This window comes from Takifugu flavidus, chromosome 1 (genome assembly GCF_003711565.1).
Source record: "Takifugu flavidus isolate HTHZ2018 chromosome 1, ASM371156v2, whole genome shotgun sequence".
In the NCBI taxonomy this organism is placed as follows: Eukaryota; Metazoa; Chordata; class Actinopteri; order Tetraodontiformes; family Tetraodontidae; genus Takifugu; species Takifugu flavidus.
In genome coordinates this window covers 6,108,687-6,133,216 of record NC_079520.1, presented here as the reverse complement: position 1 = coordinate 6,133,216, position 24,530 = coordinate 6,108,687, and the positions used below count along the sequence as shown (strand labels likewise).

Here is a 24,530-nt window from a genome sequence, read left to right as displayed (position 1 = left end):
GCTTCCTGGAAAAATCAATTTAATAAAAGTTCATTTACTACACAAGCGAAGCAGGTGCCTCTTATAGGGGACAACAAATAATTAATTAATTAATTAATTAACTAATTTATTTCGTTTGTTTCAACTACCGTCTTATCCCGTTCAATCCCTGACACTTGCTATCCTGAACAACAGTTGGCATTAATTGTAAAACAAGAATAATTTTTAAACTTTATCTCTAATTTTATAATTTTCTTAAACCATACAGCAATGCCCGACTTCATGAATAGGGTACTTACTAGTTTTGTAGCAAAAGTGAGAAGTATTTACCTATAATTATCATTAAATAAAATGTACATTGCAATACAATCCAATGCCTAATTGGATGAGAAGACTATTGAAATATGGCCTCTAAGCTCTCAGAGACAGGAGTGTAAGTTTCAGGCAGCATATCCCATTACAGAGATGATATCCTCCAGTGGCGCAGGTCTGCAGCCCCCTGAGAGGAGAACTGGAGGACACAGCGCTCTTATGTTGGGACAACACCACAAGGCAGGTAAAATTGATTTAGTTAGCATTAGTTGTCATTGTAATTCTCCTTGGTTTATTCACATGAGACTGCTCCTGTCTAATTTCTCTATTTTTTGTATGTCTCATCTACTGGCTTTCCTTTCATATTAATATTAAAAGCAGATTTAAGTAAGTGAAAGTAGATTTTTCCTATTTGTTACTAAATTATTTGTTTAGTAGTAAAAAAAAAATAGAAGGAGAAGAAAAAGAGCTTTAAGTCACACCAAACTGCAGTGAAAATACTAACTATAATAAAAAAAAAAGATAAATACAGGTATGTACTTTTCAGGTATGAACTATTGATGCAGTTTTCCTAGTGAAGGCGGTCAAGCAAGAACATGACCTCTAAAACCGATAGTCCTCCACCTTATGAGGATGCTCTGCACCCTCCAAAGTATGGAAGCTACCCTCTCCAGCCACAGCAAGGCTCCCATATTCCACCGCCATCTTACAGCCCGAGCCCTGGAGTGTGCCCCAGCCTGCCTGGCTACTGGGGCCAGGAGGGGGTCTACCCACCAGCTGGGATGTGGGCAGCTCCTGGCTTCCCTCCATCTGGGGTGCCCATAACAGTACCGGCTCTGTCTGCCGGGGCGCCGGCATCAAACATAGGTCGGCTTGGATCATCTACTCCTGCGTTGTTTTGTTGACATTATTTATTAAGTATTTCATCTGATTCCTTGCAGGAGAAATGGATGATTTTCTAAGGACTCAGTGGGAGAGCACATCCATCCGACACGGCTTCATTAGAAAGGTAAAGACCTAACCTCTTCATTTTTCCTGCCAGAATGGTTTGCAAGGGTTTTTTTTGTTCCTGTTGTGTTATTTAAACACCATATTTGGGTTTTCTCCCGCACGTTTGGGCAGGTATACCTCATTCTGACAGCACAGCTTGCAGTCACCATTTCAGTTGTTGCCGTCTTCACATTTGTGTGAGTGGCCTGGTGAAGCATTCCAACTGTTCTCGTGTCTGTTTTCACCCGAGTGATCCTCTCCTGTCTGCATGTGTGCAGAGACCCAGTGAGGCTGTTTGTCATCAGATATCCTGGCATCTACTGGGCATCTTTGTAAGTTAATCAGATCCACAGAATTGTCATTACTGGTTATAAAACAATGATTTACAGGTATAATCGCAGTGTTCTTGTCTCTGTAGTGTGGTGTACTTCATTGTTTACTGCATACTTATCTGCTGCAAAGAGCCACGGTAGGCAAACCGAGAGCAAAGGTTAAAACATTGTTTTGATATTATTAATTGATGTTCGCACATTCCACTTTTTTGTGTTCAGGAGGCGTTTTCCATGGAATCTTGTGCTTCTGGGCGTATTTGTAAGTGGGAAGGAAATATGTAATGTGTAAAATACAGAAAAGATGTGAAAAACATGCTTCATCTCCCAGACTCTTGCCCTGTCCTACATGTGCGGGACGATATCGAGGTTTGTTCTTGAACACGCCTGGTCGTTTTACATTAGTTGCCCGTGTGATTTGTCATCACTTGTGTTTCCTTTTGCAGTTATTACGACACGAAGGCGGTGTTCCTGGCCATGGGGATAACGGCTTTAGTGTGCGTCGCTGTCACCGTCTTCTGCTTCCAAACCAAAGTGAGGGAATGAAACGGCTGCTCTGTCTGTAGCTTGTCAGGGGACGTCTGTTGTCAGTGGAAAAGAACCTCTTTGTCTCGTGTTGCAGGGCGGTACACAGTTGAAATATTCATGGCACTTGTGATCAGCAGCAAATGCAACGTTTTTGGTGCCTCGACGGATGGAGGTCATGTTTTAGGGCCTCTCCGAATCTTAACTTCATTTTGATCCTGCGAATGACCTTTTCCCCGACACAGGTGGACTTCACCTCCTGTGGGGGCTTTCTGTGTATTGCCGCCGTGGTGCTGATGGTCATCGGGGTTGTCACTGCCATCGTCCTCTCCTTCCAATATGTAAGGACTTGCTGACCTGAGACTTTATCCTCCCCACTTGTTTCTCGGTGGGGGGTGGTGTATCTGTGTCACTGGGTTGTCATTAAAGGGCCTTTCTTATGTCACTGACAGGTGCCCTGGCTACATATGCTCTATGCTGCAATCGGAGCCGTCGTCTATACTCTGGTGAGGCCACACAGGCATGACTACGAGGGCAGATTTTGAACACCAGGCAGTCAAACGCGAGTCATTAATGATCGTTTGCAGTGGAAACATGAAGTTTCGCCCACCCTAATCCTGTGTTGACAGCTTGCTCTTTGCAAAGCTCGGGAGCTTTAAATGAAAGTCGTGGAGCCGTGCAAAACAAAGGATCACGGACAGCTGCGTAAAGAACTCGTTAATCCTCTGAAGATCCTGAACAGGGTCGAAACACGATGTTCATTTCAATTAAAACATTGATCTTTCGTGGCATGCTTCAACTTTTGGAGTACGCCGACCCGTTGCCATGGATTTTTAAACACTTCAATTTGAGTTACGCCCTGATGTTTCCTTTTTATTCAAAATGGGGAGAAGAAAATAAACTTTTTTGCTTAACAGAGATCTGTTCTCTCCCCTTGTTAGTTTTTAGTCTACAACACCCAGCTTCTTATTGGAAACCGGGAACTGGCCATCAGTCCTGAGGAGTACGTCTACGGGGCGCTCTCCCTCTACATCGACATCGTTCACATCTTCCTCTTCATCCTTCAAGTCAGCGGAGCTGCAACAGATTGAACTGCGGTCTGAACACACAGCGTTCCATTACACAAAGAACACAGCACTTTTGAATGTGCACTGAGGACCAGATGTAATCTATTAAATCAACTATAACTTTATATATGACTTTTATATCAGCATAACATTCGCACTTGGATTTCTTTTGCAGCGGGGCAGTGATCCGCGCTCATCCCGACTCTATTGTGAGAACACTACAGCATTTTATTTCTGTATAGTTTATAGTTACTCAACATATTTTTTCAACTACCTTTTTTTCTTTAGTGAGATGTGCAAATCCAATTTCAGTGTGACTTCAGTCAACACACAAACAAATTAACAAATAGAAACGCTGTTAACAATTGTGTACGTTTAATTTTCTCTGTCATACAAAATACACAGAGTTACATCAGAAGAAGATAACCGTTAGTCCCCAGGCTCTGCTGGTGGTAAGTGGGACTCAGATCTGTATTAAGGTATTATTGTTAAAATAATACCATCTTCTTAAAAAGACCACAGTCAAACACTGGCTTGTTCATTAAAAACTAGTTTGTTGTGCACAGTTCCTACAGCAATATCTGTCAACCACTGAGGAACTCCTCCTTTTTATAGCTCTGGTAATTGTTATTGTGTTTACTAGGATAATTAAGTAGATCAGTGAGTAAAGGACACCCTACCCATTACAACAGCTGCATTCTGAGGTCATGGTTGCTAATTCGCTGTGGCACTCTTATGCTCTTGAGCATGGATTAATATTGTTCCCATCACCAAAATCCATTCCATAACCAATTCCCGGATTAGCCGTTTAGTTTTCATAGTTGAAGGTTCAAGGAGTCAGTCGCTTGGGATCACGTGGGAACATGGAGGTCTGGCGGACATTGTGAAGGCCCAGGTACAGCATGCAGACTCTCTCCAGGCCTGGGTGGGACAACAATATTTTTAGAAAAACCTGACGCTTCACTCAAGTACAGACTATTGAGCAAATGAGTTTTTTATGCTCGACATAATAGAAATTGCTCACCAATGCCTCCACCGCCATGAGGGGGCGCTCCAAACCTGAAAGAGTCGATGTACGACTTGATCTTCTCGAGATCTGTGGGTTCAGAAAAATAATACATTACATTTAGAAAACCTTTTAAGAGTACAATTAGCTTCTCGTGGTTGTAATTCACAACAAATACCGGCAGAGGGAGACAACACAAATAAAAATCATCCATTGTGCCAAATCAGACCCCTCTTACCGATCTGGTGATGCATGGCCCTTTCAGTCAGCAGCTGGGGGTCGTGAACTCGCTGAGCTCCAGAGAGGATCTCCTCTCCCCTCATGAACATGTCATAAGAGTTGGAGTATTTCTGGTAGAAAAAGGGCATGTTACAAACCACAAAACCTCAAATTTAGAAACAAAGCTTTGAACAGATCCTCACAAACTTGTGATAGTAGCAATAGGGACGTATAAATAATGCGCCGGTTATTGATGCATTATTAATGGAAGTTACATTCAGTATAATTCTTGATGAGCACTCTGCTGCAGTCTTTTCTGTTCCCTATAGAAGTTCATCCTCATGGCCACAACCAGAACTATTAGCAAAGCTCTTTCTTATGTTACATCTATGTGTGATTGAAAAGAATTTACCATGTTGTTTGGATCAGGCATTGTGTAGAAAGGTCGAACAGCCAGCGGATATTTATCCAGAACATAGAAGTCGGTATCGTACTGCAAAAACAAAGACAAAAATGTCAGAGACATCCAGACAGTCAATAATCTCAGCAGTAATGAAAATAGTTTTTTATTTGAGTTGTTTCGCTATTTTCCACAAGTACACATCTAGATGCTTCTGTGTAAATAAAGACGGCAAAACAGAAAAAAAGCATCTTAGACTGTGACCTTGATGGAGTAGACAGTGCATCGTGTATTGTTTATGAAGACTTTAAATCTTTATATGTGACTTCTTTATAACCCCGACATGCTCGCTAAACAAATATGACAGAACTCTACCTTCTCCTTGACCAGGCGGCCGAGCAGCTTTTCATTTGGTGTACTGTTGGAGTAGAACAAAGAAGTTTGTGTTTGTTTTAGTTACCGTAAATCATCTCATTTTATTCTCATGGTTCCTAAAACAGATCAGTAATGCTCTTTAAATACTTTTCAGAAAGAAAAGGAAAAAAAAAAAAAAAATCACACAAATTCAAGTTTCACTTCCTGTATTTCCTAAATGAAAGCTCTGACAGCATGAGTGGGATTTGAAACATGGCCTGATCCCGACCTGAGATCCTCTTCGTCACCCATTTCCACTCCGGCCTCGCGCAGCATAGCAACGCCCTCGGTGTACTCCAGCCTCAGCGTGGGCTCCAGAAATTTGAAAGGCTCGCTGGGGAACTGCTTGTTGACAGTCTGGATCTCTGTCTGGAAGCTGATGCAGACAAACACACAGTAAGAAAGTCTCAGGGTCCAGGTTAAAAGGTCAACCCTGCAATTCCTATACTCAGTTAATTTGTGAGGAATACTTTGGTTTGTTAACGCTTTCCTATGGATTCAAGCAACATTTAATTTAAAAAGTTGACCTTATGGCCAATAAACCAACTGTGAACAGTCCAAAGGCGCATTAATGAAGGCAGTTTCTACTGTAGTTAAAGAAATCCCAAACAAAGCCTCAAAACCACAGAGTCTCAGAATTTGCTGAGACAAAAGGAGCGCAGTGTATGCAAATGATTTACGTTAAGAAAAAAAGTTCAAAATGTCATGAGGATCAAATCTCTTGGTGCTGGAAGTAAAGAGGAACAAAGTCACAATCTGAAACCTACCAACAAAAGTTCCACTTAAAGACATGCAAGCAACCGCTGCCTCCCACACAGCCCTGAACACATGATACTACCTTGGGAAAAAACAGCCTTGTTTTCTTAACACCCTGTACCCTCTGCCTCCATGAATATAGCAGCAAACTGTTGATACCTTAAAGAGTTGAAAACAGAGGCTGAATCTTAATACACATATGCTAAAAGTTGGCCCTTTAAAATTGATAATATAAGCATTCTCATCCAGGATTTACCCTCCACCAGGACCAGGCTTTAACAGCATCTCGTGTGAAATGACTCAACTTGGGCCTTTTTAACAGAAGTTGCACCACTAGGAGGCAATAAAGACACATCTTTGCCAGCAGCTGATGTCAGTATTTTTTAAGAATTATACTGTCAAAATCAAACTTTTGCATTTTGAAAGACCACAATAAGGTGAAAGACTGGCCGTGTATTCTGAGTCAGATCCACTGTCTAATCCATCATCTTACTTGTCTCTCAGCCCCTTGAAGATCTGCACCATGGTGTCGGTGATGGAGTCGATCACCTCGTGGTAGTGGTAGTTGAAGGCCATCTCAATATCCAGACCCACAAACTCAGTCAAGTGGCGGTGGGTGTTGGAGTCTTCTGCCCTGAAAACTAAATGATGCAGGTTCCATATTAAAAGGAGCAGAAAATGCACAAAAACAAAAGGACGGAACACAATCTTTAGAGAAATTACCATCAATATGCACGCAACCGTGTTCCTACATCGTTTTGTTAAAACTGAGAAAAGCTGTTAGCCGAGTATTGATTCTCTGACACGCCAAATCAGAGGTGGTTGTATGAAGACCTAACAATATAATAAAGGTTCATATCACTTGGCTAAGAATCAATTGTGGCCAAACTGATGAATTATTGCTCCGTTCTTCAAACCGACAGCTTAAGTATGCGCCACAAATGCACACAAATAGGTGATTGAGGATGTGTAGAGCTGAATTTAGTGGAAATTAGGCCCCGCAACTACACAATAACAGTTATTTTTGCTTTGCAGCCACATACAGATTTACTCTGCTGTTGGACTCCAAAACTGACATCTGCTCCTCTGAGCTGCCTTGTTCTGACGTTTGGTTGTTTCCCGGTGGAACTCTGACAGGTTTCGAATGGTTGCACTCCATCTGTGGGCAAATTTGCTTCAGGCACTGGGATTTTGTCTCCACAGCTAAACCTTCCCTTTGGCTGAAATGGCCCAAGTGTGAGAGTAAACACCGCAGTGCTTCGGCAATGGTCTGGACAGGGAAAGCACTTACTCGGGTCTCATTTGTACCGATGGTGGCAGTGTTTGATCACTTAGATGAGCTGCAGGTTTTCTTAAATCGTTCACGATGCCATAAAGCCTATAAAAAGTCCCACTGTGCTCCAACAGACTACACTCTATGGCTTTTCTGAAAATAGGGTCTCCTTAATCTAACTGCAACTGGGGCCTGTTTAAAACCGGTCGCCTCATTAATCAGCGTGTTTAAACTTTACCACACTCTTGACAGTCATTTCTATTACACCAAGCTGAATATGTGGAGGAACTCACCTGGTCCCACACAGAAGACCTTCTCAAAGTCAGCACAAATGCACATCTGCTTGTACAGCTGTGGAGACTGGGCCAGGTAGGCGCTGGTTTTGAAGTAAGACACAGTGAAGACATTCGCTCCACCTTCACTGGCAGCTGTGATTGGACACAAACAACTGTCAGACAAATGTAGTTCTCTCCGATGTTGAATGCCTAAAATGACCATTATTTGCACCATAAATTATCTGTTCATTTTGGAGGGAACAACAAATCACTCGTGACATTTAGCAGCTTGACTGCTGATGCTGTGTTTTTTCCTGGTATGATGTTCCTAATCTAACTGACACAACAAGCGTTACATAAGACATCTGTAGTTCCTCATTTAATAGACGTCATGGGACATGTCTCACTTGGTGTCACAGTAAAGTGGTTCACACTGTATACAGTGCGTGTACTACTATGGGTGTTATCAAACAGGAAGCTGTGGTTTCTGCATAAAGACCAAGAATTGATTCGCGATTGCCGCCAAAATAAAAGCGCGGCACTTTTGAATTCTTTGTGGTGAGCTGGGGCCCGTGTGATTGGCTGGATTAAAGGTGGAAGGAAAAGGAGATGGGAAGGGACATTTGTGTTTAAGACAACAAAGCCTGTCATCATGGCAACCTGAACTCGGGTAGTATGATGCAAATGCCTTAAAATAGAGGGTTTCACGATTCAGAATTATGTCTGGTCCATCTTTTATTTAAATCTTGTCAGCAGGTGTTTATCTCACACAAAACACACTAATCCAAAATGCACCAGATCAAAATAATCTCCATCATGAGCCACCTTTGCATCGTTAAAATAGCAGATTAAGAGCAGCTTGCTTTGTTGACTACAGTGACAAATCTTTCACTTCAAATCCACAACCACGTCTTTCTTCTTGTGTGAGATAAGGTATTTCCTGTCAGGGATTAAAGGGCCAGGATCCAACACTGCTGCTGCGAGATAAAATTGATTTTCCAGGATTGTTTCTACAAGTCCACGGGTTCGTTTGTCGCGGTAAGTCGTGTTTAGCTGCTAAAGAAGTTAGCAAATGAAAACATTCCAGTGGCCTTAGAGGAGGACAAGCATCAATACTTCAACTGAACTACCTCTTAATTTGAACTGTAGTCTAGCGAAAAACCTGACCAAGCATGTAACTGTGAGGTGACAAAGGGAGATCTAATAGCATTACTGATACATGAATTGGAAAATGATTCCTCGTGTGTTCATGGAAGGACAGCTTCGGTGTCGCTGTGTGTTTACATCTGCACCTGATATGATTTTAGGTGTCTGGATTTCCACAAAGCCCTTGTTGGTGAGGGTGTCCCTGAAGAGCTGGCACACGCCCGACTGCAATCGGAAGACAGCCTGGCTGGTGGTCGTCTTCAAGAGGACACAAACGCACGCACAAAAATGGCACAATTACCACATTTGGCCTCCTCTATAGAATTTGTTACACAACAAAAATGAGGTGATAAAGCAAAAGGCAGATTCCTGTCCTGAGAGAGTGTGTGCATTCAAAATCAACAACAGCCCAGATCATGTAAAGAACCCACTCATTAGAAATGCATGGAGGGAGAAAAAACTGGTCAAATGAATGTAGATATTAGTGTAAAGTCCCAAACTCCCCATGAGTGTAACAGTCGGGTTGTTTCAGGGAGTGTCTTCCTCTTTAGCTTTGACGTGACTCATCTGAAATCACCGCCGGATTTCTACAACTGAGCCTCAGTGTTGTCCAACCCAGGTTATTATACGTCACAAAGACAGATTTTACTAAAAGCAGGTTTCAGTTCTCTCTTTCACCCTCATCTTGAGGTTTGGTTCTGGAATGATTGGACCTTGTCTGGGAAACACCACCACTGGCGCGTTGGAACACGTCAAGCAAAGCAAAACTTGTGCAGAAATCATTGCAAACCAGTGAGAGGCTGATCTGAGCCTCACACCAACCAAAGAAACCAGTTAAGACTGTGAGTAGGTGGTAACAGTCAGCGCAGAGCTACGCCCCGCTTCCTCTAATGATGGAGGCTCAGGGTGGGGCCTCCAGACAGGCGGGTGCAAGTCTGAGGGAAACGTTAAGAAGAGAAGAAGCTGTTGTGGTGCATCCAAGTTTCAAACCGGGTTTTTGAATGAGTTCCTCCCTCAGCTTCAGTATGCTTTTTAGTAACTTATTGGGTTCTGTAAACAACACCCAACTGAAATGGATATGAAATAGATTGAACTACCACTAACTATATCAAGTACATGTCAAGCTATTCTGCACAGACCTTTTGTCTGTCTGTGTGTGTGTGTTTGGGAGGGGGGTTGAGGAATTGTACTTCTTATTACATGGAACAAACAGTAGTCATTGTTGGACATCTCTCTAGTGTGGTAGATCGGGTCTGTGGATGTTACAGGTGCAGGTTCCACAAGTGCCAAATTATTATATGTGACATTTTATGGTTTCCTTTAGGAGCACCTGTGTGCTAGTGTGGGAACCATTTTATGGCTTCACTGGTCTCTAAAGTGCAGAGCTGATGACAGACCCCTGTACATGAGCTCAAAGGGCACTGCCTCACAAGAACAGGTGTTCTGAGGTTTGTGAGTGGGGTCTGTGCGTGTTGCTGTTGGTACTTTCCTGCCTGCTACCTCACACAAACACACAGGAGACATACATCAAAACAATGTGACGCTCTGCGGTTCGGTCTCGACTGCTGCCTGTGTCGCAGAAGAGAAGGGGCTGGCACTGCATTTAAAAAGCTAATGCATAAAAGCTGTCGCTGTCAAAATGCTGAGGTTTTAGGTAAATGCGCTACACTGCTGATATAAATATGTCACTGGTTCCTTTCAGACATCTGAAAGGGTCTTTTTTTAATAGTTCCAGACAGTTACAAAAGCCTCAGGTGACAAATATTTTATTCAGGCAACGTCTCAGAATCCTACACCAGAAGGAACGGAATCGAGCCGTTAATATAGACCAACATCCAACTGTTGGTGAACTTTCGGTTACATCAGACGCTCTGCAGAATGTGTTGAACTATGTGAGCAACCTACCCTGAGATCGATCACCCTGTTGTCCAGCCTGGTGTCCTGGTTGACAGTAGCTCTGCCTTCCTGAGGACAAACAAAAACACATCAGCCCCAAACCCTCCACTTGTGAAATATTCATCAGCCTAACCACTTTGCACACATGTCCACAGAGAATTTGCACTTTTTAAAATGACTTTTTCAAGTCCGCTATCAGCATGGATAATTCTCCTTACAGGTAGGAAAAACATTTCTACTTCTACAAAGGATACCCGCTTCATCATCCCCCATGACCAACTAAGGTGTCCCTACATGAGGAGTCAACCTCTGTCTGTGCAATTTACCTCAGTGTTCTGTATAAAAAGTGGAATGTGGACTGTCCTGTGATGCCAACTTTATATGTGTGTGTGAGACCCACAACTGGGAGCAGCTCACAGCAAGTGTATACAAATTAATTCACTTTGGAAGGTCTTATCCCACACGCCTTTGTAGCAGCTGCTACCTGCTATTATGCAGGTAATGGGGGGGGGGTCCAACAATGAGAAAAATGTTGCATTGAAAAAGGAACTGTTGGTTCCAAGGTCACACGTGTCGGGCTTCCTCAGAGGACTCACTGGGCTTTGAGCTAATGGTCTGCGTATCAACATCCTGCTCCAAACAGCCCCACACACAGGTACAAAAGGTTAGACAGGCAGACAGTGAGATAGATGGGGCTGTTAAGGCCTGTTTCTCTCAGGAGAGCAGGTACCTCTACAAGTGTGTGTGACTGACATGTTAAATCCCCACAGAAAACAGCGAGGATGCCGCTGCAGCTGCACAGCCTGATTTTCTGGACAAACATCTGCCAACAGATATTATTTTCCGATGAAATCTATACCTTTGCTTGTAAATGTTTAAACGATAACAAATAAAAAAGAGCTTGTAAGAGGAGTAATTCGTTTGCCACGTTCGTAAAGTAGGCCGATGCAACAGGTTAACTGCTTAGCCATTACTAGAATCCTCCATGATTAATAACTGTTAATGATCAGCTAAATGGTGAGTGGGGGGGAGGGAATAATGATTTCCTAAATGAGCCCGATTCAACCTTGATGCACAAATCTTCTTAATTGGAATTCAGGGAGCTCCATAAACCCTGGCTGCCGGCCCTTACAAGCAGCACGTCGGAAATGCGGCTTGCATGGAAATGGTGGAGTCAAATGAGGTGACGTTCCTCCCTGAATGCCTGACGAGTCACTGAGCTCTTGTGCTTGTTTGTATCAGCCCGGTCTCATTATCTGATCCGAGTGTGTCGAAAAACACTAGTGTTTGTTGTCCTTGTTGACAATGTCATTACCAGAGCAAACAACAACGGCGGTTCATGGCAGGACTCGCTAGAACTGAAAAAATCCAACAAGCTGATGAATTGAAGAATAATTATCCATCAGGTTGTCACCGCGTATTTGAACTCATTTAGGCGTGTCACAAGTCTTCACTGTCATCAGCTCATTTTCAGCCATAACAAAACCCCCATTAATCATGTACCTACTGGAACTAATGTGGGTTTAATGTGATCTTTGGAGCTGTGTGGAACTGAAAACAATGAGATTAGTCTTGGATGTCAGTCAATAATAGGAGTAACCCAAAATGTGGGTGAGGATCATTAAAAAATAAAATAAAAAAAGGTTGCCACCCATAACCTCTCACCTCTTCCCCCTCCGTCTCAGGCCTGACGGCATCGTCCAACTGCAGGGGGAGACGAGGCTCTGCCTGACTGACAACAAAAATCTGAAAGGAAAAACAAAACAGGGCATTAACATTCAGATGGTGGAAACGCACTAATAGCTGTCTTAGATCTTCGGGCACGTTGACCACATGCAGATTTGAGATGTGCAAAGAAAGAACGCTGCATGTTCATTAACATTGTCAAACATCACACCATCAACACAGTTATGGCTCTCCCAGTAGCTAATGATCATGTGCTGATAAGGGCAGAGCCAAACTCTGTGTGGGTATTTACATATTTTCCTGGCATTTCTGGTGTGTCCTCACCTGCTTCACTGATATGAATCAGATTTAGCAGACGCCATGTACCATTTGAGCTCCCAGGCATCACTTTGTAGATTTTTTATTTATTAAAAAAATGTATTTATGTTCCTGCTGGTCTTGCTGTGTGTTTAATAACTGCAGAGAAAAAGGAATCCTCACCCTCTCAATGTGGAGCTCCACGTCCTGCTGGGAGCAGCTCTCGATCTTCTGTTCTACTTTCCTCACCGACGCCTCCACGTCGACGATGCTCTCCTTGGTGATGCTGCGAGAGACAGTTGGCAGGGTAGTGAGTAAACAGATCTCACTTGGATAACGCAATCATCTGCGTGGGAGGGCCAGAAAAAGATTCCATTAAACAGTGAGTGACATTTGCAGACGGACGGTTTGACTTTGATTGCCGTGGTTTAGTGGGCGCAGCATGGAAATGGGTAGCCGTTTAGTTCAAGTTGTGGGTGGACTGCATTTATTTTCCAAATTTGAAGAGATCTTTAAAGTAAAACAGACACTAATGCAGTTTTTCCACCAAAGGGGCCCTCAGCTGTGATTAAACTCTTTTGGCATTAGGAGGTTGCCTTACACAACCGCAACCTCTGCAGCGAAGTTGGTGTTAAATTGTGTGATGTAAAAACAACATCATTAGCATATCCAGTCAAAAGTTATGGCCTGTTTAATTTAGCCACATTGTTATATGATTAATCTGTGCTGTGTAAAAATTACATACAGGATTTGGTGGGATTTCAGGGCCCTGTTTTCAATCCCATTTTGGCATGTTTAGCATGTTTAGAGCCATCTTAGTGTGCAGAGCCAAGTCTAAGCAGGAAGACATCACTCAGTGTCAAATAGTGATTTGACAATGCCAATAAGTCTCATTAATTGTAGCTTCAGGGCAGAAAAACACATGTATATACACATAATGGAGAGGATTAGTTTTGTTTAAAGCTGCTCTGTGGAAACTTAGCTATTATCTACTTCCGATTCTTCCCTTTTTGTTTTTAAACCATGGGACATCATGGTGTACCCCAGACTGATGCTAAGCACTGTTGCCATGTTGCCTTTTAAGAAAACCAGTGGCAGTCCTTCACGCTGCTGATTAAAAGGCAGTAATGGTTGAAAGGTTGGTCATCACAGCCATGTGAAAACTACAGCTAAGGTCATTTCTTCCTACTGGAGATCAGTTAGATAAATAAATCCCAGCTTTAATAGAGTCTGCTGGACAAGTTGGAGCTCTGTGGTGACAAACACCACAGGAAACAGACCAACAACCCAGCTCAGGGGTTGACATGTCACGTAGGGATGAAAAACACACTTTAGAGGACAAGGAGGATAAAAACCGTTGCCTTACAACATTGATTACATGTAAAAATAGAGTCTGATTCTTGTATTTTATGGTCCCAACAAGTAGGTGACACCTAAGGCTGGCAGCTGATTTTAAAAAATAAACAAAAAATAAAAAATCTAATCTTTCAGTCAGCATCAAATCTGAGACACAGTTAACGTTTTGCTTTTCACATCACGTTCTGGAATCCTTTATTGAGCAAAATGACTTTTTTCCTAAACCTGTAATGTGTTCATGAAATGGCTATGCAGTCAGACAAACATCAGGATACATACTATGATTATTTTCAAGGGTCTTAATCAGCAATTCTTTAAGGAACACTGACTCAGTGTGGTGATGAAGTGCTGAATAAAACCAACAGACTTTACAGTACACAACAATCAGACATGATTATTACAGGATTGGAGGCCAAAAGCTTTACACTATGCACTTCAGAGTGATGCAGCTACGTCAGCTAAATAAAAGCTGAAGCGTCTCAAGAACACTTAATTAAATCGTGAGGTGGAGAAGAGGATGGTTTGGGTATAGAACGTGCGGGACGATGATACACCGGCAGTCTAATCAGCGCCTCAGCATGATTACGAGGGGATTTACTTGTAATCCTGGCTCTTGCTCACGCCTGTCAATCATCACGCCAGAGTATGCGAGGTCAGCCACAGAAGGGAGTAAAGCCACTTGTAACAGGCTTTTGTGAAACTATGCTGCTGTAGGCCTCTTGGTGAGATATGCTTATCCGTCTAGCCTTGCTTCTCAACACTTTCACTCGCTGTGATGTCAGGTGGAGACACGTTGCACAACAATCCAACTGCCCGACCACAGCATTGCGGCACCATCCACAAGTTTCAAAAATATATTGAAATGTGAGCGAAACACAATATCCTGTGATATTTCTTCAATCATTTGAAAAACACTGGAGCTGCGCTTTGGGCAGACTGTGTCAGGATCAGTATGTGTGTGTGTGTGTGTGTGTGTGTGAGTGTGTGTGTGTGTGTGTGCGTGTGTGTGTGAGTGTGTGCGTATCATCATTCTGCAGGGGTCTGAACAGTGACCCTGGCCTCATTACAAACGGGTTTTCTCTGAACAGTTCAGCAGACAACAGCGTGGTGCTGAGAGGATCGGATGATCTTATTTATTAATAAACAGATAATTGAAACTGATGTGGCTTCAGCATGAAACTGGTGCAGTTTCCTGTGAGCTTGTTACAGCCACTTAGTGGGAGGCCTGATTTAAATGCCGATGAAACCTCTTCCTTGCTGAACTGCATTTTAAAACATTAACTGCCATTTCAATGGGGCAAATGCCTGATATCTCTGAGGTCTTCTCATCTTATGTACTGTCAAGTGAAGTCATAAATCAATATCAATATAGGAAATGAAATGTCAATAACTCTTCTGTGTATCACAGCTACAAACTGAGGATTAGATGTCAGTCATCATTCCAGTTTCCATCTCACAGACCTCCAGTTGGTCTGCTGATGCTCTTAACTAATGCCACTAACTGCCCCCCCTCCCCACTGATATGATCTACTGTATCTACCATCTCGACAGGAACTGCTCCATTAAACCACTGGCGTATCCAACCCCATTAACTGCCAGCTTTTGTTGTCAAATGAAAGACGACTGATTCCCTCCACCTCCACTCTGCCTCAGAATGTGTGACTATTAGGGCCCAGGATTTTCCCACCATTGTTCGCGCCCTCTCCAACAGGAAGAGCAGTCTCGGCACTCACTTCGCGGCAAACTTGACCATCTGCTTGCTGGCACGATCTCCCACTGCGACCAGAGCTTGCACGTTGAACTGCTGTTGACGCAGGACCAAGAAACACTGCTTCCCTGAAAACACAAACAACAGATTGAGGCAGGCTGTTAAGAGTGCTGCAATTACTCCTCAGCAGGGATGCCGCAGCAGAAACGGCGCTTTCTTTGCAGAAACGTATGCTGCCTCAGTAAAAGCTCTGTGTCTTCCACAGGTACAGGTGAAGCATCGAACAACAGTGAATGGAGCGTTCTCTTTGAAGCACACTGTGTGAAGATTGCTACCTTCCTAACAAACACGCACCTACGAAGAGTGTCAACGTTAAACTAAATAAACAGCAGGACTGTAGACAGTCAGACCACCCAGGGATCTTTGATGTTTGCTGGCTGTGAGAAAAAAAAAAGGGGGGGTGCAATGATTTCAAAATCCCACCAGCAGATGCATCGCCTTCCAAAGCAAATCAGGATGTTATTCTGCTCACACGGACATCCTTACAGCGATCAGAGAGAATGAAGACATGTCTAGTAGGGAAGTAACTATAAAGGTTATCGCCAAAGGAAATTGCTATGAAAATACACATGAGTTATTTTACACCCCCTCAAAATGTACAATTTAAACCGAGGCTGAAAACAGACCTTATCCTAATGCATAACAAACAAATATACTTAGTTTATTTTTTGTAGTTTATAGCTATTCTAGGTCACACTCACAGTATATTAATAAGTGTTATTACATATATATTTGTAAGTTATTGGACCTCATAGTGTAGCAGAGTAGAGGTTCAACAGAAAACATCCGTAAACATGTTTTAAGCTGTCTGATCAGCCTGTAGAGTGATGTCATGACATAAAGGTCATGGGAAAAGCGAGTCAAAGACTCAGGCTAAAGCTTTGTCTCAGTCAGAGAATAGCAGCGATGCCCAGGGCAGATGTGTCAGATGTGTCACAAATACACTGAGGATTAGCACTGGGGTCATCTCATCTCTGTCGCTTCCACTAAAAAAAGCTGCTCAAAGCTGGAATCTGAATTGATGTGAGGTGTGGACTCACCTTTTGCTCTGCTGGTGTGGACTCGGGCACGCAGCCAGATCAGCTGGTCAGCTTTCTCAGGAGTCAGGTCTTGGACGCGCACCAACACCCTTTCTGCCTCACACACAAAGAGAGTAAAACTTCAAAACGGCTTCCCCAACCCTTACATACCCCCATGGGCAAAATGTGAATGCATGTGCGGCCATACAATAACCTACTCAGATTACAGACAAGCCTAATAAATAAGACACATTAGAGTCCTGCCAAAGAGCTGTCCAGCTCGCCCATGCTCTGAAAACTGTATGACAAATTGACTCTAGTTTCACCACTGTCACTCACACAGACACTTTTTCTTTACTATCAATGTGCAGAAGACAGCCATGCAAGGCAGAAGGACAGAGGCCTTCAGGCGGAGGGCCCCACATGAAAGCCCTAACCCGGCCACCCCCCCCATCCCATCCCAACGGCTGAGGCTGGAACACAGATGAGGGAGGCGCCACTTTGTTGGAGCTAAAAGACCGATCAGACAGAGAGATGACCTCAACAGGTCTGAGGGCCATCTCAGATGTCCTTTGCCCCGTAATAAGTTTTTATCTGTTTAATGCCTGCAAATGTGCCAAGAGTAGCGCGACAGAGAGAAAATGAGGCAGACAATCTGAAGTCTGTTTTACTGTTGTGGTAACTTCTCAATAACAGGAAGCCAGAAGAACAGTGTGGCTTGAGTAACCTCAGTATCAACGCTGATCGTGCCGACATTAAAATCACTGTTTGTTTGATTGTGGAACAGGTGCATAAGCAAAATAGAAAGAATTTTAAATAAGTACTGCCAGAAAGCTCTTAGTTTATATACATATAATTCAATCGTTCACATTTTTATAACAGATATTCTATCTCTGATATTTGGATTTGAAATCTAGACTGTGTGCCTCATGTATTTGTTTTCCACACCTCTTTGACACTGAATGGATGAATGCCTCAATTTGATAAATGAGGACATTTGTTAGAATAATTCCTCTAAATTTCTATTCCAACTATCACTCTTACCACATTTACTCATACCCACCTAATTTTTCTTGTGACTGGAACATGGGTAACATGCCATATCGGTCCTTGGCAAAGTCCTGAAAGAATTAAAGAGTGACATGTAATTTCACCAGACTGCTAAATAACTACAAAAGAACTTCCTGTTTTTATCCTAGCCGGCGCTTCTGATTAGCTTCAAAGTAATGAGACTACCACAGACAGCATGGCTTATCGTGATGTCAGAAGGAAGTTGCTGAACATCAGAGAAAGATCTCAGCGTGCATGTAGTTAGCATGCAAACTGTAGCAAAGGTGTGATAACACAGTGAGAATCAAGGAAAGTTAAAAAAAGAAGAGTGAAGAAGATGTGTGATCTGGGAGGTACTTACATCTTCTTCTGTGCCCTGCTGCTCTGTGGCCTGAAAAAAAAAAGCCAGCTGAGTTTTAAAATGCAATATTAGGAAATAACGAGTGTTATGTTAAATTCAAAACATTAAAAATATTTAAAACAGAACAACTGCAAATCGTTGCCTCATCAATCATGTCGATTGTGTTTTCAGCTGGAGCCATCGCAATAGAATCTTAACACTGAATGAAATTAATAAATCATATCTCAGATGCTGCCTTGGATTCCTAGAAAGCACGCACGGCTCTGACGGATCACAGACAATGAGTAATGACAGGAGAAGATATTGCTTTGAAACAGACAGAGTAAGTGGGCAGATTCTTTATCTCTGCACTAACTTCTAGGCAAATGACTCCCACAATGCAATGAGGTTTGGTCTTGGCAAAGTGACTCTTCCATTTTCCCTGTAAATTGATAGCGGAGCGTAGAAAGGTTGGTGCCAGTGAACTGAATTGAAATCAGCCAGCCTTGGTATAAGACAGCCAGATAATAGACGACATCAAACAAAACTGAAGCTTCCAAACAACAGCAGAGCCACAATTACACACAAAGAACAGAGTAGATGTAGCTTGTATAGCAATCCAAATATGCACGAAAAGCCTTCAACAGAGATTCACCTACTTCTTCCATGAACCACGTTTCCAATACGATGAAAATTAAATTAAAACAAATCTTCCAAGGATTTCATGTAAAGACCTATTTAAATGGGATATTTTTGTATTCACAAAGCGTTTAAAAAAAATCTCTTCCCTTTTTTGCATTAAAGGAGATCCGACGAAGCGGTTGTGGAGGAAAACCCAATAAATCACATTAGGCTCTCTCACAACTCCAGCCGGGTCAAAAGGATTTTCCTAAGCGACGTCTGCTGCTCCACAAAGCAGTGATTCCCATGGCTCCACGCTAGGTTTGGCAAAGATGCTCCCAAGTGCAATAAATAGCACACGGAGTAGTCAGGAAAGCTTGAGGAAAACATGCTACTGAACTATGATGCTAAACTGATATCAGGCATTATCTCCATTAATATGTCAGATTAATACAAATATTTAGTTTATCTCTTAAAACATGTGTGTTCGTACAACGATGTAGAACTGAGACAAACCTCAGGGGCCTTGCTGACAATGCTGGATCGTATAAAAACCTTCAAAGGTAGAAGTGAAGCCCGGTTGGTATTTTTAAGACCCACAGCTGACGACACAGATACTGATAAAGACCTAATGTGATACAATGAATTAAACCTGCCGGTATCAGAAGGAAAATATGCTTTCACAAACTAGTCAAAACCTTTGGTGTGTCTGGCATTGGAATGCAGATGCCACCAATTCCATCACTGAAATATGCCTTAAAGGGACACAGGAACGTGGCAATTTGAGAAGAAATACTTTAACACCAAAACCCTGAAGGAGAAGAACACAGTGGGAATATTTTGTTGTTATGTGAAGATGGTTGGGAAGGAAAAAAGGTAATTTGTCTGACAATTGGGTAAAAAAAGAGCCATTATTATTTAAGACCATAGGCGAGTGTGGCCACACGTACTCTGGTCTCAAGCAACATGTTATGCAGTCGGTGTAAAGGAAAACAGAGCTTTGTTTGGTGGATGTAAACAAAACCAAAATGACAGGAATACTTGAACAATGGATAGTCTCCTGCACTGTGGGTAAGTGCCCTCCTAGACTCACAATGCCCAACAGCTCTGCACAGTGAAGCCCTAACAGCTGTTACGAGGGGTCGACGGATGTGAATCAAAAAGAAGAAAAGCCCACTGACCAATTTGGCCTGTTTCTCAGCCTTCTTTGCAGCTTTCTCCGCTTCCTTCTGCTGTTTCTTCAGACCTTTCTTTGACTGAGCCTGCTCTGCCTCCGCTGCGCTGAAACAGGAAGAGGCACATAACATAAACATCTCAGTCAACTTCCACCTTCTATTTCTCCCGCATCCCATGAGGAAGTTGTTGACCGCCTGGGAAAATTAATTTGGAGCTGCCATGACCTCCAGCTTTTAAGTCTACACTTTTAATTTCATTGTTATTTTAGACAAAACACTGGTGGCCGGTGTGAACAGTTTGCTTCGTGCAGGAGTGCACCTGCATGCGAGACCAGTTAAACACACACTGGCATTAAGACCACTGTCTCTCTACACTTTTAAATCCAGTATTGAACTTGTGTTCAGAGATAAGGTGATTAAGATAACATTTTCCATTGTGTGTGTTTGCCGAATAAGGCTGCCACTTAACACAACACGAATGCTGATCCTCCTGTGGCATCTGCCTATAGAGGAGAAAAACGGCACACAGATCAGATATGTGTATACTTCATTGCTAATGTCATGTGTTGGTCATCAAGGAGAACTTTAGATTTTTAAATACTGCAAAATTCAACACGCATGTTACAAAAATATGTTATGAAAAAAGAACATAGATCATACAGGTAATGATGAAAAGGAATGGAAACAAGGGCTTACACACAAGAGTTCTGTTCTATTTATGACAACAGTTCTCAATATCTTGAGAAAATGGAGCAATAAAGGCCGAGATATAGCTTGGATGAGATTAGATGAAGTGTTTAATTGAGCAGGTCAAAGCTGTCTCAAGCTGACGGAAGTCGCTGCGCAACATGTCAGCTGTTTGAGTTTAGTCACAGGAAATAACAAAGACCAAAGGCCGACTTTAAATAGCAATAACAGCTATCTTTGTGTCGCTTAATGTTTTGCTTTATTTAATTATTTATACATTAAAAAATAAATGTGGCACTGAATCATTTTGAGCGCTTGAGCACTTTGAGCGTTCTCTGAGTCTGTTTAACCTGATTTCACGATCCGACGGTAATAGAAGCCGATTTTCTGTGTTTGAAGCAAACATGCAAAATACTGTAACTCGCATTTCATGAGATCACATGCTTAAATTCATAACCAACAGATCATTAAACATTCACAGTTAATCAGAAAACTCTTATCAGTGAATCATACATACTATAATAAAAAAAGTCCAAAAAGTGAACTCATAAAAAAGCATCCATTTTAGATCAGATGTAAGAATAAGTATAGATGCGTTAATGGCGCTTTTGAGGCGTATTAATATAAGGCATACCAAGAAAACCAAAATTGATGGTCTCTCTTTTATGAATGAGATAACTATTGGAGAAGTAACATTTATCATGAGCTACAAAATGCGTAAGACTATAATCGACACATCTAACATGTGGGAATTATAATAAAGCTTAAAGCAGTGCAACCTCTCAATGTTGGCTTGAACATGAGGAGCTGCACTATAACCCCACTCATTCCTTGTGTGCTGGAGTTACAGAATTTAAAAGTACATTTCCAGTGGGGGGAAAGTGAAAGCAAGATTTGACAGGTTTGGGACAAGGGGCAACTTCTGTTCATCTTATATATACATATACACACATTTCTATTTTCGTGGACGTATGACACAAAAAATGAGGGACATAAACCAGGAACCTACCATAGTACTCCATCAAGCACCTTATGCTATGATAATAATACAGCACTACTAATTACAAGTTATACTATAATGTTCATTGCAATCAAAAGTGCAGATATCGCAGCAGTTTGTGGTGTGTTATTACTAAATATACTTTTTTGACATGTACAAAACTTTGTGTTGTCATTTTTTCAGATGATGCAATCTGCTGAACGTTGGGGTAATGCAAGCTAATTGCTACAGACAAAACGGCAAACATGCAAGAAAAATGTAAGAGAGAAGCATGCAACACGTATTTCCTCCATTATTCTTACCCTTTAACTTCGTCTTTAGTCATGTTGGGCTGTATTTTTAATGAAGGAAAAAGAATTAAATGACTGAGTGACAGAGAGAAGAACTACACCAGCTGTTCACGTCGTGGGCAAGAACAGGAAGGAAGGACCGATTTTGACGGGGCATAAAATACCGCAGTGTAGTTCATCCGGCAAGAAACAAACTGACAATTTAGAGTTCCTACTTTGAAAAGAGTCCGTGTACATTCAACCTACATGTTTATGCCAGATTAGAGTAGAACAGGCTTTTTTGTTTACAATCATAGTAATAGTCTTGGAAACTGAGCGTATACCCTGTATGGTACAGTATTGATTAATGGTAAAATTTAAGATACCACACATTGCTTTTAATGTTTGGCTTTTCCAGTCTCCACAACACTGCCTCGACTATTTTGCTTAAAATGCATTGTTAATTCTTCATTTGTGTGTTGTGTATATACTATGTTTTCTAGTTTATGTCTAGTCTGTATTCCTAACTCTTGAGCTGTTGCAATGCATTAAACTGTGTCTATGGTGCTGGTGCTCTATTTGACATTTCTGACTTTCCTTTTGTTTGAAATATATAAAAAAAAAATGCTAAAAGATTTTAATGCTACTTGATACTAATGTGTTGTTTGAGTATGTAAAATGCTTTTAATGAAAAGTTCTGTTCACAGCTACACGCAACATGTATGGGTTTTTTGATCACATGCCCAAAAGCGCTGAAGTGACAAACCATAAAATAGTTTTCACACCTTTTGGTTGGTCGCACAAAGTGCATCCAGGTATCCACTGACCTTTAAATGAGTGGCTCTCTGTCATGAGTGATGCAGGTTTTTAAAAACAGCGGGGGTGATCAAAGCTTTTCTCAAGCTGTTGGTCAAAGGATCTTCCAGAACAGGAAACAGCCTTCCTGCTGCTTCCATTTCAACTGAAACAATGTAACCATTAGTGGAGCAGGTAACTATCCCAAAGGGCGTTTTATAATTCTACTTCTTGCACCCATGATTCTTACAAGTCCTTTAATATTGTCTTCATTTCTGGAGCTTAAAAATAATCTGCTTACATGTTTATTGTTGCTGCAGAGGTCTTGAACAGTGTGGACAGTAGTCTCAAATCCCAGTATAGAACTTGGATACATAGCCTACTGGAAGTGAAATGCTGTTGAAGGATATTTCCTGTCTATTTCAAAAGCTTTGGCCTTTGACCTATAAAGCAAACAAAAAGCACTTCGCTCTTGCAACATATCCACATGCTTATTTTGATTAATACATCAAGTTAGAAACGGTGACTGTTTCACAGAATGGGACAGGAAGATGATGTTGATGTTTTGGAAACGGCGATGGCGACATTTGTTTGAGATTATTATCATATAGTTCAATAAAAAAATAAACCCATGTCATGTTTACATGATTGAAGGGACAGTATTGACTTGGGATTTTATGGCATGGAGCTTTTTTCTCACACAGAGAAAAAAAGCCTCAATTATTAATGAAAGAGCACCCTCTTGCACTCACGGGTTTAATCCTTAGGGGGATATGTTTTTATTTTGATTGAGTTTGATGGATGAGATAAGAGCAATATTTGTTTTCACTGTGACTAAATAGTTTTAAAATGGACAAAACAGAGGAAGTACATGATCTCTAGGATCCAATTTAAGCATGTGAAAGTTCTTCCCTAATTCAAACATGTCAGGTTTATTTAGCATTTTATTGATTAATTCATAATTTGGGGTGGTTTTTCCCCCAAAGAGCAGTGTATTGGGGATATCAATGAGGTAATTCCTTAATATACAATTCAAGCACCACAATACCCTTTTCTAACTTTTACTAGTGAAAGAAGCAAAGGATTATTTGTAAGGTACCAAGGTGTTAATGGCAGATCCTCCTGGTTCTTAAGGAATAGGACCTCGTCTGCAAATCCTGAATTTTCTGGGAGCATTTCCAAATGAAAAAAGGCATCTTTTGTCTCTTCTCGCAGCACCGCGAGAGACCAGAGCCCCAAAATGTCCATTAACCTTGTGCCTGGATGAGGCCACTTCACACCGTTTTTACATGTAAAGAAATGGAAATGCTGCACCACTGGAGCCTTGAATGAACTACACCGCACAGCCGACATCTGACGACTCTCATTCTCAGTGTTGTCCTTTATCAGCTTCCTTTGGTCTCCAACATCATTCAGCCATCATTCCTGCCAGATTCATTCTCCTGTAACCAACCTTGTGTGAAAGCTGTGTTTTATATATAATCCCAGTGGATTTTTTTTAATGTCTACAGGAGAGAGAGAATCAATTAATGTTTGCATACTGAGAACGCGTTCGGTGTGGCCGACTGACCACATTTCTAAAGGAAATGATGTAAACACAGGTGGAACACAATAAATGTAATATTTCTATTAAAGAAGGAAGTTGTATGTTATGTTGCCATGAGTTCTAATTATAATCAGACTTTAGCTTTTTGTGGCACTGATGTTCCAAACGTACAGATGTTTTTGAAGTTACAGCCTTTTTTACTCCTGCTTTTAAAGACGGATCAGGTGGGAACATTTGTGTGTAACTCCCATCCCCCAGACACACACCCACACACCATCCCCCACCCCCAAGGAAAAGAGTAGTGGGCTGGTTAAAAATGCAACCAACACCGTCA

The 24,530-nt window shown here is 41.8% G+C and overlaps 2 protein-coding genes and 1 long non-coding RNA gene across 4 annotated transcripts; 2 read left to right on the top strand and 1 right to left on the bottom strand.

Moving 5' to 3' along the window:
• The first annotated feature begins 386 nt into the window (after positions 1-386).
• On the top strand, positions 387-3,770 carry LOC130527046 (protein lifeguard 3-like). 2 transcript variants are annotated; one of them, XM_057035119.1, is made up of 12 exons: positions 397-535; positions 839-1,158; positions 1,233-1,300; positions 1,414-1,478; positions 1,560-1,613; positions 1,700-1,750; positions 1,833-1,872; positions 1,942-1,979; positions 2,057-2,144; positions 2,381-2,476; positions 2,588-2,641; positions 3,077-3,770. In XM_057035119.1, exons 2-12 carry the CDS (start codon positions 888-890, stop codon positions 3,224-3,226), a joined length of 975 nt encoding a protein of 324 aa, XP_056891099.1. In that variant the 5' UTR covers positions 397-535; positions 839-887; the 3' UTR covers positions 3,227-3,770. The 2 variants fall into 2 exon arrangements, with proteins under 2 accessions (XP_056891110.1, XP_056891099.1); XM_057035130.1 differs by lacking the exon at positions 1,942-1,979 and having other exon boundaries at positions 387-535.
• Positions 3,561-22,049, bottom strand: dars1 (aspartyl-tRNA synthetase 1). Its single transcript, XM_057035090.1, has 18 exons — positions 21,889-22,049; positions 19,906-20,005; positions 18,125-18,154; positions 17,777-17,834; positions 16,735-16,827; positions 15,660-15,762; positions 12,754-12,856; positions 12,253-12,333; positions 10,597-10,656; positions 8,838-8,949; positions 7,564-7,698; positions 6,491-6,638; positions 5,471-5,617; positions 5,203-5,245; positions 4,840-4,920; positions 4,447-4,558; positions 4,227-4,298; positions 3,561-4,123 (listed from the first exon to the last, which is right to left on the bottom strand). The coding sequence occupies exons 1-18, from the start codon at positions 21,909-21,911 to the stop codon at positions 4,032-4,034; spliced, it is 1,593 nt and encodes a 530-aa protein (XP_056891070.1). The 5' UTR covers positions 21,912-22,049; the 3' UTR covers positions 3,561-4,031.
• LOC130527051 (uncharacterized) lies at positions 12,818-18,252 on the top strand. The gene is made up of 2 exons (XR_008950922.1): positions 12,818-12,952; positions 17,085-18,252. It is a non-coding gene; the product is annotated as an uncharacterized LOC130527051 (long non-coding RNA).
• Positions 22,050-24,530: the final 2,481 nt, after the last annotated feature.

Excerpts from the sequence above, each read along its gene's own strand:
- LOC130527046 (XM_057035119.1), top strand. The coding sequence starts at position 888 with ATGACCTCTAAAACCGATAGTCCTCCACCTTATGAGGATGCTCTGCAC. Across the intron at positions 1,479-1,559 it reads GTTGCCGTCTTCACATTTGT|AGACCCAGTGAGGCTGTTTG; the intron begins GTGAGTGGCCTG and ends GCATGTGTGCAG. Across the intron at positions 2,477-2,587 it reads TCGTCCTCTCCTTCCAATAT|GTGCCCTGGCTACATATGCT; the intron begins GTAAGGACTTGC and ends TGTCACTGACAG.
- dars1 (XM_057035090.1), bottom strand. The coding sequence starts at position 21,911 with ATGACTAAAGACGAAGTTAAAGG. Across the intron at positions 18,155-19,905 it reads CTGAGAAACAGGCCAAATTG|GCCACAGAGCAGCAGGGCAC; the intron begins GTCAGTGGGCTT and ends TTTTTTTTTCAG. Across the intron at positions 12,857-15,659 it reads ATGGTCAAGTTTGCCGCGAA|CATCACCAAGGAGAGCATCG; the intron begins GTGAGTGCCGAG and ends TGTCTCTCGCAG.